This window comes from Aegilops tauschii, chromosome 7, assembly GCF_002575655.3.
Source record: "Aegilops tauschii subsp. strangulata cultivar AL8/78 chromosome 7, Aet v6.0, whole genome shotgun sequence".
Taxonomy (NCBI): Eukaryota; Viridiplantae; Streptophyta; class Magnoliopsida; order Poales; family Poaceae; genus Aegilops; species Aegilops tauschii.
The window spans coordinates 370,887,453-370,906,538 of record NC_053041.3 but is presented as its reverse complement, the minus strand read 5'-3'; the positions used below and the strand labels follow the sequence as shown (position 1 = coordinate 370,906,538).

Sequence of the window (19,086 nt, the reverse complement as noted above, 5' to 3'; positions counted from 1 at the left end):
ACTCCCACTTGAGGTCGATTTCGTCATCTGCACTGGCATCGTCGGCACCTGCAACTGTTTTGGAAGTATCTATGAGTCACGAGGACTCAGCAATCTCACACCCGCGAGATCAAGACTATTTAAGCTTATAGGAAAAGATGGTGTAATGAGGTGGAGCTGCAGCAGGCACTAAGCATATATGGTGGCTAACATACGCAAAAGAGAGCGAGAAGAGAAGCAACGGAACGGTCGTCAACTAGCAATGATCAAGAAGTGATCCTGAAACTACTTACGTCATTCATAACTCAAACCGTGTTCACTTCCCGGACTCCGCCGAGAAGAGACCACCACGGCTACACACACGGTTGATGTATTTTAAAAGAATCAAGTGACAAGTTCTCTACAACCGGACATTAACAAATTCCCATCTGCCTCATAACCGCGGGCACGGCTTTCGAAAGATAATACCCCGCATGTCCCAACTTAGCCCATTATAAGCTCTCACGGTCAACGAAGGATAAACCTTCTCCCGGAAAAACCCGATCAGTCTCGGAATCCCGGTTTACAAGACATTTCGACAATGGTAAAACAAGACCAGCAAAGCCACCCGAATGTGCCGACAAATCCCGATAGGAGCTGCACATATCTCGTTCTCAGGGCACACCGGATGAGACATCCTATGAGTAAAAACCAGACCTCGAGTTTCCATGAGGGGGCCCCGCAGTCTACTCAGTTCGGACCAACACTCGAAGGAGCACTGGCCCGGGGGGGGTTAAAATAAGATGACCCTCGGGCTCGCGAAAACCCGGGGGAAAAGGCTTAGGTGGCAAATAGTAAAACCAAGGTTGGCCTTGCTGGAGGATTTTTATTCAAGGCGAACTGTCAAGGGGGTCCCATAAATCACCCAACCGCGTAAGGAACGCAAACTCAAGGAACATAATACCGGTAAGACGGAAGCTAGGGCGGCAAGAGTGGAACAAAACACCAGGCATAGGGCCGAGCCTTCCACCCTTTACCAAATATATAGACACATTAATTAAATAAGAGATATTGTGATATCCCAAAATATCCATGTTCCAACATGGAACCAACTTCAACTTCACCTGCAACTAGCAACGCTATAAGAAGGGCTGAACAAAAGCGGTAACTTAGCCAAACAACGGTTTGCTAGGAAAGGATGGTTAGGGGCTGACGTGGCAATATGGGAGGCATGATATAGCAAGTGGTAGGTAGCGCAGCATGGCAATAGAGCGAACAACTAGCAAAGCAAAGATAGAAGTGATTTCGAGGGTATGGTCATCTTGCCTGCAAGGTTCTCAGAGTTGTCGAAAGCTTGATCCTCGTAAGCGTACTCAACAGGTTCCTCGTTCACGAACTCGTCTCCCGGCTCTACCCAAAACAAGAACACAAGCAATGGAACCACAATCAATCACGGAAATGCTCGAACAACATGATGCAATACATGAATGATATGCAAGATATGATATGCGATGCATATGCGTGCTCCGAAAGAAAAATGATGAACAAGGCAGTAACTTGGCAAACCAAGCATGCCACTGGAAAGGTGAGATGATTTCGGTCGAAATCGATATAAAGATCACCGGAAACGGATGCACGGTTTGCAAATGGCAAGCAAAACAAGAATGACACGAATCTGCGATTAACAGCATGATAGCACTTAGAATACATCAAGAACTATGCTACAGCACTCCAACGTAGCAACAAAGCATATGACAGTAATCTACAGGTGATGCTTGACAAAAGATGAACACTGACCTACGTCTAGATCACAACATAACAGGTTCAAACAAGCATGGCAAAAGTGCAAAAGATATCAGGTTCACAGACTTGGTGAAATTACTGGACATGGCAGAAACAGTATCAGGTAGCAATGTTCAGAGCACAAAATCAGCATGATAAAGGAACTTAACATAGCAAAACAAGGAAAAGAAGTAATCTACTAAATGCATATGACAAAAGTCCCTTACTGAATATAATCCAAAAAGGAACAGAAGATATGATGGCAACCATGTAAACATAGCAAGTTTCGTTAACAGGTTTCAGACTTAGCAGAAAACAGAGCATGGCAGAAACAATAATATGAAGGCATGTTGGTGAGCTTGATGTACTCATAACAAAGCAATTCATGACCAAACAAGAATACCTACGGAAAGATGGCATGTTTATGAAGCTATCCATGGCAAGAGCAAGTACATAGCATGTATGAAACAACTACAACAAGCTTGGCAAATTTGAATATCATGTTAAGAATCTGCCAGAAATATTTTATAGCAAAAGTAGAGCAAGATTGCGTCATGCTATGGCACTCCATAATTGCAAACAAGGGAATATATGGATCAATTACAACAGTATCTACAAAATATCCTTACTGAACATCACCAAAATAAGCATGGATCTCTCTGTAGACACATGGATACAAAGCAACAAAATAACAGCAGTCACAGACTTAGAGAACACAGTCCCTGAAATCAGAAACATTACGGAGCCTAGTTTGCATGCTTGTGCTAGTCACCACAGAGATCATAAAAATACATGGCATACACCTCTGTAAAGATGGCATGGCATACAACAAAACACATGTAGAGCTCATACTCATAAGATGTACAGATTAAATGCAACAAAAATAACAAATCCTCAAGTTCTGATAAGTAACAGCAGATAACAGCAACTAGCACTCTTGCACCAGAGATTTGGGCATCAAGTTGGACTCAAATGAACATGGTGCAATGGAATAAAATGAAGAGCATCACAAGATGAACATTTCGATATATTACACGTGCGAAACGGAGCTATATGCAGAGAGTTATGATGCGATGAACATGGGCATGTACTGTAAGAAATAAAAGACTAAGAGAAATTTTGACAGGGGGAAAAAGTCAACCGGATCTCTAAGATCGGATCGGGCCGAGCTCGGGGACGAGGCTGCCGGAGAAGTGGCGGGGACGGCAGCCGGCGACGGAGGGGAAGAAGGAGGCGGCGAGGAGGAGGAGCTCCCGGACGGCGAGGGGACGGCGACCCGGCGGCGAGGGCGCGGCGGCGCCGGCGAGAGGACGGGCGTCGGCGCGCGTCGGAGCCGAGGGGCAGCGACGGGCGGCGCCGGCGGGCACCGAGGGCGGGGCGGCGACCGGACGGCGGAGGGGCGCGGAGAGGGCGCTCGGGCGGCGGGGATCGGGGACCCGGGCGGCGGGCGTTGCGGGCCGCGGGGGCCGGCCCCGGGCTCGCGGGCTTTGGCGGCGGCCGGCGTACGGGTCGGTGACGTGGCGGCGCGCTACTGGTCGGGGCAGCGGCCGGACATGTCCGTCGGCGAGGGAGTTTTGTCTGGCGGTGCGGAGTGGACGAGGTTAGGGTTTGATCTGCGAAAAATTTGAGGGGGACTCACATATATATAGCTAGAGGTAGCTAGGAGACTCCAAATGGAGTGCGGTTTTCGCCCACACGATCGTGATCGAACGACCTAGAGCATGGAAGAGACTTAGAGGGGTTTTGGGCTGCTTAGAGAGGGGTTTTGCTGCAACACACAAACGGACTTTGCGGTTGCCCGGTCAACCGTTGGAGTACCAAACGACCTCCAAATGGAACGAAACTTGACCGGTGGTCTACCGGTGGTATACCAAGGCCACTTGACAAGACTCGGTCCATTCCGAGAACGTTTAACACCCGCTCACGAAAAGAAACAAGAGGGGTGCGCCGGAGGAGGTGGGAGTACCGGATTGGAAAATGAACAACGGGGAAAATGCTCGGATGCAAGAGATGAACACGTATGCAAATGAGATGCACATGATGACATGATATGAGATGCATGACATGAACAAAATGCAAAACGGAAAACAAAACCCGACCACGAAGGGAATATCATAACACATAGCCGGAAATGGCAAGAGTTGGAGTTACAAATATGGAAAGTTACATCTGGGGTGTTACATACATATATGGCGGTTTACACCTATGGGCCTTAGAACGCCTCCTGGGCTCCGGGCCCTTAGTAAGTCTGCTTCATGAACCGCCATCTTCAATATCGTCATGGGCTTGTCTTGATGAACCGCCATAGGTATAACCCGGACCCTCCTGGGCGGGTCATACCTAATAGTCATATCCCCAACAGTATTGTAGTATTTCTCAAGTTCGAGTACGTATTTGTAACATCCCAAAATTCTAAATTTTGGAATGTTATATTAAATAAATTATATGATTGTTTGTTTGATTGATTGACTGAAAGTGAGTGGAATTTGAAACTTTTGAAAGTTGAATGAGAGGGAATAAAAGGACTTTCCCAAAACTTTCATCTTTGCAATTTGATGATCATGAATTCAAATTCATTTCAACACAAAACCCTAGAGTAAAGATGACATGACTTCTTCCATTTGAAATCAAAAGGGTTTTTGAAAAGATTTGAATTCTATTTGGAAATATTTCAAATTATAAAACTTTATGCAACTCAATGATTTTCTTGAGGGAAGATAAAATGACTTCTTCAATTATATGCAATACGAGTTGGAAGTTACAAAGAATCAAATTGAAAGTCATTTGGAAGTATTTTGAAACTCCCTTTCAATTTGGAATTATTTGGATTTTATTCAAATTATTTTTCTCCTAAAAATAAATAAATGGAAACCAGGGTAAAATGATTCCATTAAATGGAAAATTAGGAGAAAATAAATTTGAAATCATTTTGGTATTTTAAAAATGATTTTATTGAGTTTTATTGCAATAGAAGTGTTGTTTGAATTTTTTTCCGATTTTGTGAATTTTGTTTGAACTTTAGAAATAGTCCATGCTATAGGAAAAAAATTCTGAAAATTTCGATATATTATATGTCTATGTATAATTTTAGTTCTTTTATTTTTTCTAATAGTCTCTACTAAAAAAAAGGGGGAAACCCCAGGCACGACCAGGCCAACCGGACCAGCCAGCCACCCGACGCGGCCCACCAGCAAGCCGAACCGGCCTGCTCCACCCGCGCCGCACCCGAATCCCCTCTCCCTCGGTCGCCCGATCCCTTTCCCCTCTCTTTTCTCTCGCTGACACGTGGGACCCGTCGTCGTCTTCTTCCTCCGCAAGCCCCGCCCGAGCCAGATCGCACCGGCCGCGCCGCCGAATCCCGTGATCCTCGGGATCCTCTCCCCGACTGACCCCCTCCTCCAAGAATCGCCCCCCTATATATACTCTCCCCCTCGACCCGTTCCACTCCTTTCCCTGCACCAAGGACCTCCGCTGCCTCCCCGATTTCTCGCCGGATCCGAGCGCCGCCGCCGCACCATTGTTGCCTTACCTCACCACGCTGACCACCTAGCCGCCACTTGGGATCACCACCGTAACCCCCTCGCTCGTCCGCACCTCCCCGTGCGCTCGCGCGAGCCCGAAACCGACCGGAGCGCCGCCACCGCCACCTCAACCTCGCCGCCGACCTCCTCCGTCAACCTACGACACCGCCTCGACCACCGCTGGACTCGCCGTCGAACGCCTCGTCTGCCCGTGCCCTCGCCGGAGCTCTCCGACGACCGGAGCGCCGCCGACGACGACGTCCGAGCCGCATCGCCGGCAACCACCACCGCTGTAAGCTCCGACGACCCTCCCCGCCGTTAGATCTTCATTATACGGCCTAGATTAGATGCAAACGAATAGGTAGGTTTTATGTATTAGATCGGTTTTTATGCGGTTTTATTTACGGTTTAGATTGGTTCAGATCGAACCGGGCCTCCTCCGGTTTTCTGCTTTAGCCGCACAGTCACGGTTTCGTTAAGTTACAACCGAGCGTTGTTTAGTTCAGAGCGCCCACTGCTTAGGCCCAATTGCAGCCCGACGCGTAGCTCCTGCCCGTTTGTTTTTTTTTCAGTTTATTTTCGTTTCTGTTTTAGAAACAGAAATAGTTTCAATTTTAGATTGCTTATAACTTTTATGTTTTATAACCAAATTGAGTGATTCTTTTTGTGCTGTGTCACAAATTTGTTTAAGTTTCTGTTTTTGTACTTAGGTTTCAAATTTGAGTAGTTTAAACTTGAGTTTAATGAAATTTGTTCAAATCACTAATTTGGCCGTATCTTGAGTTTTATAAAATATTTTTGATTGATTCTTTTTGCTACGGTTTTGTTATTGTTTTTTCTATCCAGAGTCATATAGTGATTTATTTTTAGTTTATTTTAAATTAAGTTTTTAGCAAAACAGTACTGTTTTAGTTATAGTTTTGTTTTAGTCTTTTGTTTATTGTTTTTATTAGTTTTAAATTATTTCATTTTGTCACTCTTGAAAAATTTAGTTTTGTTTCTGTTAGTCAAGAAAAGAAAATTTTGTTTTTATTTTAAAAATTTATTTTACTTAGTTTTGTATGAAAACTTGTTTAGGTCATAGTTAGTGTTTCATAAAAGCTTTTTATTTGTTTCCTTTTACAAATAAAATTTTATGAAAAATACTTTCTATTAACTTAGTTGTTTTGTTTTTTTATTTTCTGTTAACTTATTAGTTTAGTGTTTTATTTGTTGTTAAGTTTTACTTAGGACAACTAATTTGTGTTATGTCTTAGAGTTTTCTTTAGTAGTTTCGTGGTGTAGTTTTCCTTTGTTTTTATTTGGTGTCCCTTGTTGATTTGCATTTTATTTGTGGGTTTTATTATGAGTGTTAGAATTGCTTGCTAGTATGTTTGCTTATATGAATGCTATGTTTGACTATATAGATTTTCAACGGAGTGACGAATAGTTCTACCAAGTCATTATTCTGAGAGTTTTATTATCTTCATCAAGTAATACCAGGCAAGTTCACTTTGACCATGCTTTCATACCTATGTTTTTATTGCATTTAGTGGCATCTTTGCAACCACCCTCCAGTAGTGATATTGAATTCTTGTAGTTGAGTAGTATGCATGAGGTAGGAACCCATCACCCTGTTACCAAGCCTGGGACGTTATTTATTTTAATGCTACGCTATAATAGACGGGGTTTGGTATGAGTGCACGAGAGTGGTGTGAAGAAGGAGGACTCTACGTCAATGACGACAACTCCATGATGGCATCTGCAAGGACTGCATCTTCAAGGCGTCAAGACTTCAAGACTCGAGACAAGAATTCAATACACACTACTGGGTGAAGGATGGTTGACGGGCACCCTGGAGAAACCAGTGGATGGCCGGGATGCATGGAGAAGTGCCATGACATCTTGTGGAAAGCTTCACCCAGACTCAAAGAGACGGAAGAATACTTCATGCCCGGAAGCTTACCTGTGCAACCGCAAGTCACTATGGGCTCTGGCTTGGTTGACCTTAGTTGTGACTCTGGCTGGGACGGTGCTAGCAGATGTAGAACTACGGTAGGATTGGATGAGCACCGGACAGTGGTCAGGGGAACTCTTCGGGAGAGCATGTTTCGGTCATCTTGTTCTCAAACACCCTGAAGTGCGAGAACGTAAAAGAGGGGTCGAATATTGCGGGTAAAGTGTACAAACCTCTGCAGAGGGTTAAAACCTAATCGATTAGCCGTGTCCCCGGTTACGGACAACTTGAGCCTCTGGACTTGGATCTATCTCGGAACTCTCAACACCGGACTGATAACATAATTGTGGGCAACTTATGATGTTTTGGGAGATGAGACATCGGTTGGCGGAACCATGTCATGATAGTAAACTCCGTAGTACAGACTCCGGTTAATTCCTTTGATGTAGGGAAAATAAAACCAGCTTTTACGCAAACAAAACTCAGATACAGAGCCACAAAGCCATATTGCATATAGTATAGTTTTATCATCTGTTTTCTCATGTTGTGATCTTGCCGGTACATTCAATGTACTGACCTACACGGCTGCAACGTATCATGTTGCAGGATTTTCTTCGACGAGTAAGAGTTATGATACAGGGTTACGGTCTACACTCAACTTGCCGATGGCGTTGATGGGACTCCACCCCCGTTTAATTGTTTCCGCTGAGTATTATGAGGTATATATCAGTTTTACGTTATTTATACATGTGATTGCACTTTGATATATACATTGATGTACTGTGTGTGCCAGCATACTGATCCAGGGATGGCACAGAAACACAGAGGCTTGACCGTCTGAGGTCGGGTCGCTACAGTATTAGTCATGCCCCCAAACAAATTAGAAGACTATCCGTGTAACTTTCTTTTGCGGTGCCTTTGGTATGTGACTCGTGTGGCAGTGTGTGTATTTCTGTCCGTCGAAAAACAGCGTGGGTAATACTGTTTTTCTTTTTTGACTGACATGGTGGATACGTAATTTCCTTTTGTTTACAAACTTCTTCCATTTTATTCACTCACCTTATTGGAGTACCTAACCGATTAGGGTGTGTTTGAATGTAAAGTATTTTTGCAGTTTTTTAGGAATACCGTGGTTTCAGGAAAAAAAAAACCTTGGTATTAAATACTTTAAGGTGTTTGGATGAAAGAAATACCGTAGTTTAAGATGTTTTGGTATTGCTCATACCATAGTTTTCTTGCGGTATCTAAAAAAGAGGCCCCGACCCCTTTTTTAAAAACTGAACGGAGCAAAAAGTAAGCGATTCCGACTCCTCATCATTATCTGTTAATCGTAGTGTAATTTATACCCTGTTTATTAGGCTTTTTTAGTTAGGTGATTAATTTGTGTCCCATTGGTCTCTCGAGTCCATGTTCTTCTGGCGGTTGTTGCCAGTGATTCCTCCGTTCGATCAGTGATCTAGCATGCATCTATTGAGTCACGCTAGCATCTAGAAGAGTGCGAGAGGACTTGGCTTGCATGGCATGGCTGCATGCATTGGACGGCTGCTTTTACATGTTGATCTGCTCCTTAAGTATAGCTGAGTTAGTTGCAGTCAGCCAAAAATTACGAGAAAACAACATTTGCCAAACGGACAGGTGGTTTCGGCAAAACAGAGAAAAACCATGGTTTAAACAAACCGAGGTATTCATTGCCCTCGTGTTGAGAAACTGAGGTTTTGGATTACCACAGTTTTAAAAAGACAGTGCTGCCAAACTAGGCCTTAACTTTTTCTTTCGCAGGACCTTACCGATCAACTTACTGTGCAAGAAAGTAAGGAAGGCAAGTTGGTAAGAGTTCCGTTTGGAGACAGTTGTACTCGGAACAGAAATACATATTCTGAGACTTAGTCAAGTAAATTTGAGACGCTGACATGTGGGCCATCTTCGGATCTGACCCACATGTCAGAGAGCACAAACCCACCTCGCACCTGGGTTAGACCGGCACTTGGACTGGTTCGCTCACACAGAAAACTCTCCCCCTTTCCTTCCCCAATTGCCCTCCCCTCGTTTCTTCTCCACCTGTCCAGTTGGCAAGCCCCTCGCCGCCCCTCGCCGCCGTAACCTCCCTTCCAGTCGTCGGCTCTCCTAGCTCATCTGGTCGCCTCGACTCCCATCATTGGGGCCGGCGAAGAAGCCAGCCTCGAAGTCGTCGGATACGGGTCCAGTCGTGGAGCAGGAGGAGTCCCGTCACACTCGCAGGTACATCGCGCTCCTGGTGATTTGGCTTAGGCGATTTGTGCTCTCTTTACCTGAATCATGCTGTACATTCGTTCTAGTTCTCGCAATGTGGACGCGGGGGCGGGGAAGTCGACAGCCCCGAACTCGTCAGACAAGGCTCCAGTCATCGAGCAGGGGTCCCATCGCAGGTACTTCGCGCTCGTAGTGATTTGGCGTAGGCGATTTATGCTTTGTTTATCCGAATCATGCTGTTCTTGAATCTTGAGGTGTATTCGTTCCGTACCGGCAGTGTGGACGTGGGGGCGGGCAAGATGGCAGCGCCGAACTCGTCACACAAGGCTACAGTCGTGGATTAGGAGTCCAATCGCAGGTACTTCGCACTCTTAGTGATTCGGCGTAGCCGATTTGTGCTTTGTTTACCCGAATCATGCTGTTCTTGATGTGTATTCGTTCAGTACTGGCAGTGTGGAGGTGAGGGCGGGCAAGAACACAGCGCCGAACTCGTCAGACACGGTTCCTGTCGTCCGCAGGTACTTCGTGCTCCTAGTGATTTCGCGTACCTGATTAGTGATTTTGTTTATCCCAAATCATGTTGTTCTTAATGTGTATTCGTTCAGTACTGGCAGATTGGAGGTGCTTGAGGAGGAGGATTCTGACGATAATGCAGCGGGGAATGGGAGCCAACGCACCACCTCCAATGCGGATTCTCTTCTTCGTGATCTTCAGGCTCAAGGGAGAAAGCTTGGTAACAACCCGAACCCCTCCTGCATCTCCTCTCTCTCTCTCTCTCTCACACACACACACACACACACACACACACTCTCCTCCGTATCTTACTTGATTGATCCCTTGATCCCAGCTCTGGAGAGATTCAGGAGAATGTGCAGAGTACTCGGTGCTGACTACAAGAAGAGGTTATCTGAGATGGGTTGCATGTCTGATGACGATGTTGACATGGACCGACTATACAAAGAAATGGATCTTCTGGATGTGACCATCAATTCCAACTACAAGAAGGTAATCTTTAAGTTTGTAAAAAATTATACCAATTTCTACAACAATTGTGTTCTGGAAACTTGGTGGATCGATTGATACTGATCTACTTTTGTAGGTGTTAGTACACCTTATCTATATAGTTGGTCAATAGATGTTATCTAGCTAGGTGTCTCTTCAAATCAGGTGATTGTGGTGTGTAACAGTGACAATTCTGACCTTCAGTAACCTATTTATGGCTGAAATTCGAATGAACGAGATTAATATCTCCCAGTAAAGAATTTGTGTTATCTAGCTGAAATTTGGAAGCACTGTGAGTCTTTCATTGCTACCGTTGACAAAGTCGGGATTTCATCCAGTTAATTTAGGAACGCCTTCATTATGCACTATATTTGGGGGGGGGGGGGGGGGGGGGATCTTTTAGTCTCAGTAGTAAATGGTATTTCATCTACATATATCAGGAGATTTTTTATGGTACAGCAGCATATTTTGTTTTTTCTGCTCTTTCGGGTAGTTTACTGGCCTTATATTTACGCTATTATGCATTGTTTGTTTGCAGCTCAAAGATGTCGGTAGCGAGTTGTTTCTGGAGTGGGGGCGTGCAGATACCCTGCTCAAGAACATGTTGAAGTTCTCCTATGTTATATCTGTCCATGATTCCACCACACCTGCTGAGATTGACGAACCTCATTTCCTTGATACCTTGTGGGTCAAAAAGGCCCGGACAGAGCTAGATGACAGGAGAAAGGATGCGAAGAAGGAATACCAGAAGCAGAAGGAGAAGCTGAAGGGAATGATTCATGAAAGTCGCCTAACCTATGATTTTGTGGGATTCAATCCCAAAGAAAAAGGTAATATTATATAGGCCTGACATATATGCCTTTACAATGCATATGCTTTTGTGCACAGTTGCACATCTTGCGGTACAGTAATTTGATTGTGTTCCTATTCAGTGGACCCTAAGAACTATTATCAGGAGACATGCAAGGTTCTGAAGCAGATTGAAAAGATTCGAGAGCTATCTGTCAGCCGAAAGGAGATGGTCTACCGAATGGAAAGGGTCCAAATGGCCATTGCTCAAAACAAACTTCCGACACCCAAAATAAGGGGTATTCCATTTGTTTTGTAGAAATGCATTTGTTTTTATTCCTTCTGTTTCATAGTTCATTTTTGTTGTGCAGATCTCAAGGAATTGGCGATGAATCATGTGAAGAAGATAAGTGTTAAGGGTCAACCAATTATATACCCCCTTCGTTCGGAATTACTTGTCGCGGAAATGGATGTATCTAGACGTATTTTAGTTCTACATACATCCATTTCCGAGACAAGTAATTCCGAACGGAGGGAGTACAATGGAGAGGATATTAGTACCGCATTCGATAACCTTGAGTCTGAAATTGATGCTCTTGAAGAACAGCATGAGCAGCAACTTGAGAAGGAAGCAAGAATGTTGAAAACACGGACCCGATCTGGCGGGTATGTGTGAAAATAATTTCCCTGTGAAAGGTTTTAGGGAAGCATTGATGATTCTTTGCCCTGCTGTTTCAGGGCATCTCTGTCTGTTTCGTCGGAGTCGGATTCGGATTGAGCAAATTCTGCAACCTGCTCTGGAAGAGGTATGTGAATCAGTGAATGTGCCTCCACGCCTTCATTGGGATGTACTAGGGACATGTTTCATTCTACACTGCAGTAGTTTAACTGTGAGAGCTTATGTGGCTTATGTAATAGGAATTTTAACCGTGGAAAAATTACCTTCTACAATTTACTGTGGTCGAGCATTCATTTCACTAGCTGTAGTACAAGTGCGCTGCATGTCACATTAAACGTATTACTGAAATTGTAAAGGCTGTAAACAATGAAGTAACTACCCATTCGTGCCGATCACCGTTCTGCTAATCTGCTTGTATACCTTAAAAGAAGTTGGCCGTCTCTTGCACTCTGAACTCTGATGATGGCTTCAGCGTGTGATCTTCCGTCAGTATGCTGGTAGCTTATTTGACATTACCCTCTGTTTTAACATGATTATCCTTGTACACGCAGGCTGGAGCGCAGGAGCTGTCATTGGAGGAATGAGAACCCTAAACAAACCATCATCACAGGAGTCTCCCCCCCCCCCCCCCCCCCCCCCCCCCCTCCTATTGTAGATAATTCTAGCAGTATCCGCAACAGCAGAGGATCTTTCTTCAGGAAAATGTGTTCATAGAAGAGATACTACGGGATATATATACTATGTGGTGATTGTTGGTGCTTGTTAAATATGTACCTGCTTACAAAGCACCTTTAGTATTTGGTACAAATTGCTGGAGGGTAAATGCTAGTCGAGACTTCTTTTTGTGCGAGCTGGCTATATTTTAGTTTTGTTTGCCTTGTGTGCATCTGGTAAGCTTAATATCGTTATCATCATTGTTTATTTGCCGTGCTCTACTGTGAAAAGTTGTTTAGTGTGACTGAAATGTGTCTGATGCATAGTTGTGTACATTTCAAGTTTGTGTTTCGTACTGAAGAAAAATATCAGATTAACACTTGCAAATTAAATTGTATGACTGTGATTGAAATCCTTGAATTCCTGCTGATCTTGGGTGAACTGATGACACTGATGCTCCAAGACCAAGAGTTTTGACTGCCAAAGCTATTGAAGCTGCTCCCTCCCATGAATCACAGCTTTCTGGACGCACTGCTTGAACACCATGGAGCAAGATAGAGAAAAAACTCCTATCCCAGTTGATCGAGCTGAACCCACACACCGCCGGGCAGGTGCATCAGCCTCTTCTTTCTAGTTTGGAAGTCGCTACAATTGTTTCTGTGTGGAATTATCTGACCTTTTTTTAGGTGAAACAGTAGGAAATGTGAAATGACAAATTTGTGGAACTGCAAAGTTCTTGTCATTAATACCTACTAGCTCTTTTGGTTTGGGTTTAATTTCGTACTAGTTGCTTGTCTTGTGGATCCCAGAGTCTTAATCTTGTTTGTCTTAGGGATGCAAATTTGGAATGCACTCCTTACTTCAATCAAAGGAACTAAAAGTTCAAAAGTGATGTTGATTCTGAAACTTTAGTTCATTTAGTTGAATATATGAGGGCCCTCAAGGTCCCAAATCAGCATATAGAACCAAAATGGTCTGCGTACTGTAGATGGTTGTAGCAGGGGTAGCAAGGTGAAGAGATTACAAATTCCATCGAATTAAATATAGATTACAAAGAAGCATGTGCATTACTAGACGGTTTCAGGGAAGGCACAAACATGAGAAAACTCAGCCTAAAACTAGTCGAACTTGGGCAGCTCAGGGAGAAACCCCATCCATGATGTGCTTCAGTGCGTCGTCCTTCTCCTCGTCGGTTCACAAATGTTGATGTGTCACCAACTCCCAGTCCCAGTGCCCCTTGTTCCCAGCATGCCCGTTCCTGAACATTGTGACATTGCGCAACACCGTGCACGCTCCCATGAGAAACTTGACGAACTAGGCCTGCCTCTTTGTTCCCTCATAACCAACCATCACAAACTCCTCCAGGTGATGGTGCCGGAGCATGGTGGGTCGCCAGGGTATCTCATCACCGGGCTTCTCTTCTAGGCAAGCTGCGATGTGGATGTGGAGGGTCTCCAGGGAAGGCGCCGCCTCGAGGAGGAGACGGGGCCACGAGACATCCCAGGATGAAGGCACGTCGGCGACCAGCAGCCTCCTCAGGTTCGGCAACAATGGCGGCGATGGGGGGCTCGACGGCACGATCCATCTGTCAGGCCCAGTGAGCCTGATGCCCGGCATGCGTCGAAGGAACGTTTCAGGCTCTATCTTCAGGTGCTGCGATAGAGCTTGGCGAAACCTTTGCAGTGTCATCCCGAGGCACAAGGTGAGGTTATATTTCCCGAGGCGGGGAAACGAGGTGGACTCCTCCAAGTGCACTATGATCCCCTCGGAGGCAAGGCTCTCGAGGCTAGGAAGAGCCCTCAGGCGCATCCGTCTGAACCTGCACCTGTCCACAACGAGCTCCCTGATCTTCGACATGGGGGCGTCCACGACAACGCCCCTGCTCCCGCTGCACCTGCAGGAGATGAGGTGCAGGACCTGCAGCTGCAGGCACGAGGTGAAGACGCCCTCGTAGGTCGCCTCGGGCGCCGAATCCGGTATGTCCTGCAGGACGAGCATGGTGAGCGCGCCGTACTCGTGCAGCGGCGGGAGCACGCAGCCTCCAAGCTTGAGGCTTTGCAGGCGTGCCGCGCCGTGCTCCTTGCACAGGCCATGGCCCCCAAAGCTGTGGACTGCTCCTGGTTGATTGTAGATTGGCTTGGCAACAGCTTCGAGGTCGTCCACCCCCCAAGCGTCGACGGCCTCCGCGATGAGCTGGTTCAGGCAGCCGGTGTTGTGGGTGACGAAGAACTCCACCCTGAGCCTGCTGACCCTCCTCCGGCGAGCGACGGTGCCCAAGAAGCTCTCGACGGACCTGGTCATGGCGCGCATGGCGCGGTGCTCGTACCTTGTGATGTTGGGCATGAGCTCCCGTGTCATTGCGTGCCTTTCGTACTGGAAAAAAATAGCTCCCCCAATGTTGCGGCAGAGCTGGACCCATAGGTGGTAGCGCGGCGGGAGCATGCCGTCGACGCTGAAGCTGAGGACAGGGAGCTCACGGTTGAGGCGGGCCCAGCGCCTGGAGAGGGCGGCGGTGCCGAGCGCCGTCCGGATGTCGAGGCGGCGCAGGACCGAAAGAAGGAGATCGTCGGGGAGGGCGCTGATCCGGTCGTCGCGGCAGGACGCCTGCGGCCGGCGGCGGCGAAGGCATCGACCCATCGCGGTCCTGGCCCTGGCCATGAGTGAGCTACCTCCACCCGCGTGACGAATCGAGTAGCCAGTAGATGTTGCCGACTCACGGCCGCGGTTGCGATTAAATAGAGGGAAAACGTTTGTTTTATGACATGAAACTGCTTTGCATACGATGCTTTTCTCGTCCGAACGGTATGACCAAAAAGCAAATCATCTGTAGATGCTATGGCCCACAAACTGAATTATTTATAATTATCTCTAATCATACAGTGTTGGGCAGAAAACTCGTCGTACACATAGCAAGGTTCTTTAGGACAACGCTAACGCCCATATCGTGTGCTGGGAGTCAAATCCGTCCACACGTCCTATAACACACAGACTATGCCATATCACCGCATGCATTCATGTGGAAATCTTTTTTGATTTTCAGTTTACAAAATGTTTTATCTCTTAAATGAAAAATCCGATTGAATATCTGTTTTCACCATTAAATCCCCCGCGACGAGATCTTCGAAACTAGATGTCATATCAATATATTTCGATGAATTTTATTTTTATTAAAAGTTGCCATGTCTATTGCACATGAATTGTCATGATGTTTACACTGAAGTTGCCATGATATGTTTCAACTATTTTCTTCTACATTGAAAAGTAAATTTTGACATATTATAAAACGGAGAATTAAGAAACTAGACTTGCCATGCACCATAAACAAAATTGCCATCATACATGCACTTAAAATTGTCATGGTTCATAAAAAAATATTTTTATGGTCAAAGTACTGGAATTGTCATCATCAAAAAATTAAAATTGACATGCTCTACAAACTAAAATTGCCACATGGCAACTTTAGTTTAAGCACTATGACAACTACAGTGTAAACATTATGGCAACTTTTGGGCAAAAAAAATTTCGTCGAAACATATCAACATGAGATCTAGTTTTGAAGATCTCGTCGAGACGGATTTAATGGTGAAAACGGATTTTTAATTTGATTTTTAATTAGGAGATAAAATATTTTTAAGCCAAAAATCAAAAAGATTTTTGCTGATGTCATCCGTTCATACGAGGCAAAATGAGTGATGATGGAGGCGTGTGGGCGATGTGCAAACGCCCACACGTGTGGGCGTTAGTTTTTCCGTTGTTTTAAGCCGGATGAAAAGAACAAAACGCAAGCCTCCTCCAGCGATCGACACGCGTCCCCTCGCTCGGCCCCACGCGCCGCTCCACGACCTGCCTTATCCCACGCAAAAGCCCACGACCACTCATTTGTCTACCGCATTGTCGTCTTCGACTCGCAATCTGCAGATCCCCTCTTTCCTCTGCTGCCCACTCCCATGGCCGGGATCTCTCTTGCTGCCCACTTCCATGGCCGCGTTGGCCCTTCTCTTCCATGGCCACGCTGGCCCTTCTCTTCTATGGCGGAGTTGTTACTGCTGCAAGGGGGCACCGCCGTGCTGCGACGAATCGGCAGAAGCTTCGACGCCGACCACTGCCTGCCATGGCCGTCGGAGTTGTTGCTGCTGCGACGGGGAGCATCTGCGCATGGCGTCGGAGCTGTGATGTTTGAGCCTGAGCTGCAATGGAGTGGCGCAGCGCTGCGGCGGTGATCGCGGCGAGTGGCCCACGAGGGGCGCTGCAACTCCGGCGGTGTTGCCTTGTAACTATTGGGAGCATCGTCGCAGTTGCAGTGAAGCAACGCCGGGCTGCCGGAAGCATAGTCGGAGCTGGAATGAAGCCTCACCGGAGTTGCAATGGAGCTTCGCTAGACGCGTCGGTGCTGCGTTGGAGCTCTGCCAGTGCTGCAATGGAGCTTCGCCGGACGCCGGCGGTGCGCCATGAGAGCTGCAGTGGAGCTCTTGCCGGGTGCAGCAGCGCTGCGTTGAAGCAGTCGTGCGCCTAATACTGTCATGGCATTGCTGTAATCCAACGGCCACCAGAGCGCTAATCGGACGGCTGCCTAGCCGGATGATTTCTCCAAGAAATCATTTGACTTATTCGTAGCAGTCGCCTTAAATAGAGCCGTTAGCATCGACACTGAACCTCTCCGATTCTTGAACTGAGATGGAGAAAAATGTGTGAGTCGATTCAGTACTCCGAAAGATGCGAGGACAGCCGTAGAGAAGAAGGGGTGGAATTCGGGGAAGAGCGCCGCCGGCAAGAAGAAGGGTAGGGGGTGGGGAGGGGATTTAGGGATAGAGCGCGGCCGGCGAGACAGAGAGTGTGCACTGTGTAGGACCAACTTGTTTTCAAATAGTCCATAAAAAAACTCGTTTCCAAATCAGAAATACTAACGCCCACACATGTGGGTGTTTGCATCTCGCCCACACGCATGGATCTACGTCCGTTTGTGGTTGCACGAATCTTGGCATGTTTGTGGTTCCACGTAGGACTGGGTTGGTGTGTGGGCATTCATCTGGTCGCCCACACGTCCGTTTTCACCACACGAAGGGACCGGTGTGTGGGCGTTTAGCAGTTCGCCCACACGTCAGTTTTCACTCACGCACAGGGGCTGGTGTGTGGGCATTTATCAGTTCGCCCACACGCCCGTGTCCTCTCCCACACCCAAAGCTGTCAGTTTCCATGTGTTTTGCAGGGTACATGGCAACTGCCCTAGTGTGCTTGTAAGCATATGGCAACTCTCTCTTTTACCCGAACATGTTAGTTGCCATGTGTTTTGCAGGGTACATGGCAACTGCCCTAGTGTGCTTGTAAGCAGATGGCAACTCTCTGTTTACCCAAACATGTTATTTTGCCATGTCTCTTTGTAGCGCTACACGACAACTGCCTAGTGTTAGTAGGTGGCAACTCCTAAAGTTTTCAAATCATGACAACTGTAGTAAACCAGAGCATACATGGCAACTGCCTAGTGTTAGTAGGTGGCAACCCCTAAAGTTTTCAAATCATGGCAACTATAGTAAACCAGACCATACATGGCAACAGCTGCAGTTGTCCAAAAATGGCATCTGGCACTTGATCTGAGATGGCAACTGCAGTTGAGCAACCATGGCAACTGTAGTTGAGCAACCATGGCAACTGTAGTTGTCCGACATGGCAACTGTAGTTGTCCGACATGGCAACTGTAGTTGTCCGACATGGCAACTGTAGTTGTCCGACATGGCAACTGCAGTTAAACGAACATGGAAGAGGGTCCGCACCATGGTAACTGCGGGGCACGTGGTGACTGTCATGCGGGGCATGCGGGACCATGAGGTAGGAGGCCTGACTTACGGGCGTGTGGGCGTTATCTATTTTGCCCACACGTAGGCGTGTGAGAGGGACCGCGAGGAAAAAAAGACGTATGTGCATTACTTGTTTTGCCCACACGTAGGCGTGTGGGCTGATTCTCTTAGACACCACACAAAACGTGTGGGCAGACCCCTTAACGCCCACACGTGTGGGCGTTATCGGCGTCCTTTCAAATAGTACTAGAATAAATCACGTCAGCAGTTTTAGAACTCGTGTACGAGGGGGGATTTTCTTCAAGAAAAAAAGAAGTTATCGCGTATATAACTTGCCTAACAACCAGAGGTGATTTCGACATGCCTTCCGTGCGTCGTGCGGACGTGCCGTGCAAGATTAACAGAAACGGAATTGGTATGTCACATCTACTAGTAGATGTGAAATACTTTCCTTTTATTTTCAAGAAACTTTTGATATATTCATTTTCAATCATGATAGTACAACGAACACTAGAAATAATGAAAATTACATCCAGATATGTAGACCACCTAGCAACGACTACAAACACTGAAGCGAGCAGAAGGCGCAATGTTGTCATCGCCCCTTCCTCGCCGGAGCCGGGCAAAACTTGTTGTAGTAGACGGTCGGGAAGTCATCGTGCTAAGGCCCCATAAGACCGGCGTAACGGAACAACAACCACCGGCGATGAAGAGTATAGTTTTTTTTGAAGAAAATGGACCAAA

The 19,086-nt window shown here is 46.5% G+C and overlaps 1 protein-coding gene and 1 pseudogene across 4 annotated transcripts; one reads left to right on the top strand and one right to left on the bottom strand.

Annotated features, from left to right (window-relative positions):
• The first annotated feature begins 9,220 nt into the window (after positions 1 to 9,220).
• Positions 9,221 to 12,796, top strand: LOC109769254 (uncharacterized). Of its 4 annotated transcripts, none has more exons than XM_020328005.4 (11): positions 9,221 to 9,435; positions 9,513 to 9,602; positions 9,704 to 9,784; positions 9,879 to 9,944; positions 10,041 to 10,159; positions 10,274 to 10,431; positions 10,967 to 11,258; positions 11,361 to 11,516; positions 11,589 to 11,883; positions 11,956 to 12,023; positions 12,448 to 12,796. In XM_020328005.4, exons 6-10 carry the CDS (start codon positions 10,294 to 10,296, stop codon positions 11,993 to 11,995), a joined length of 921 nt encoding a protein of 306 aa, XP_020183594.1. In that variant the 5' UTR covers positions 9,221 to 9,435; positions 9,513 to 9,602; positions 9,704 to 9,784; positions 9,879 to 9,944; positions 10,041 to 10,159; positions 10,274 to 10,293; the 3' UTR covers positions 11,996 to 12,023; positions 12,448 to 12,796. The 4 variants fall into 4 exon arrangements, with proteins under 4 accessions (XP_020183594.1, XP_020183592.1, XP_020183593.1 ...); XM_020328003.4 differs by having other exon boundaries at positions 10,032 to 10,159; XM_020328004.4 differs by having other exon boundaries at positions 9,870 to 9,944.
• A 658-nt stretch (positions 12,797 to 13,454) lies between these two features.
• LOC109769253 (uncharacterized) lies at positions 13,455 to 15,346 on the bottom strand (annotated as a pseudogene).
• Between the last annotated feature and the right edge of the window lie 3,740 nt (positions 15,347 to 19,086).

Coding starts and splice junctions, on each gene's coding strand:
- LOC109769254 (XM_020328005.4), top strand. CDS start 10,294: ATGTGCAGAGTACTCGGTGCTGACTACAAGAAGAGGTTATCTGAGATG. Junction 11,517..11,588: donor TCCGACACCCAAAATAAGGG/GTATTCCATTTG, acceptor TTTGTTGTGCAG/ATCTCAAGGAATTGGCGATG. Junction 11,884..11,955: donor ACACGGACCCGATCTGGCGG/GTATGTGTGAAA, acceptor CTGCTGTTTCAG/GGCATCTCTGTCTGTTTCGT.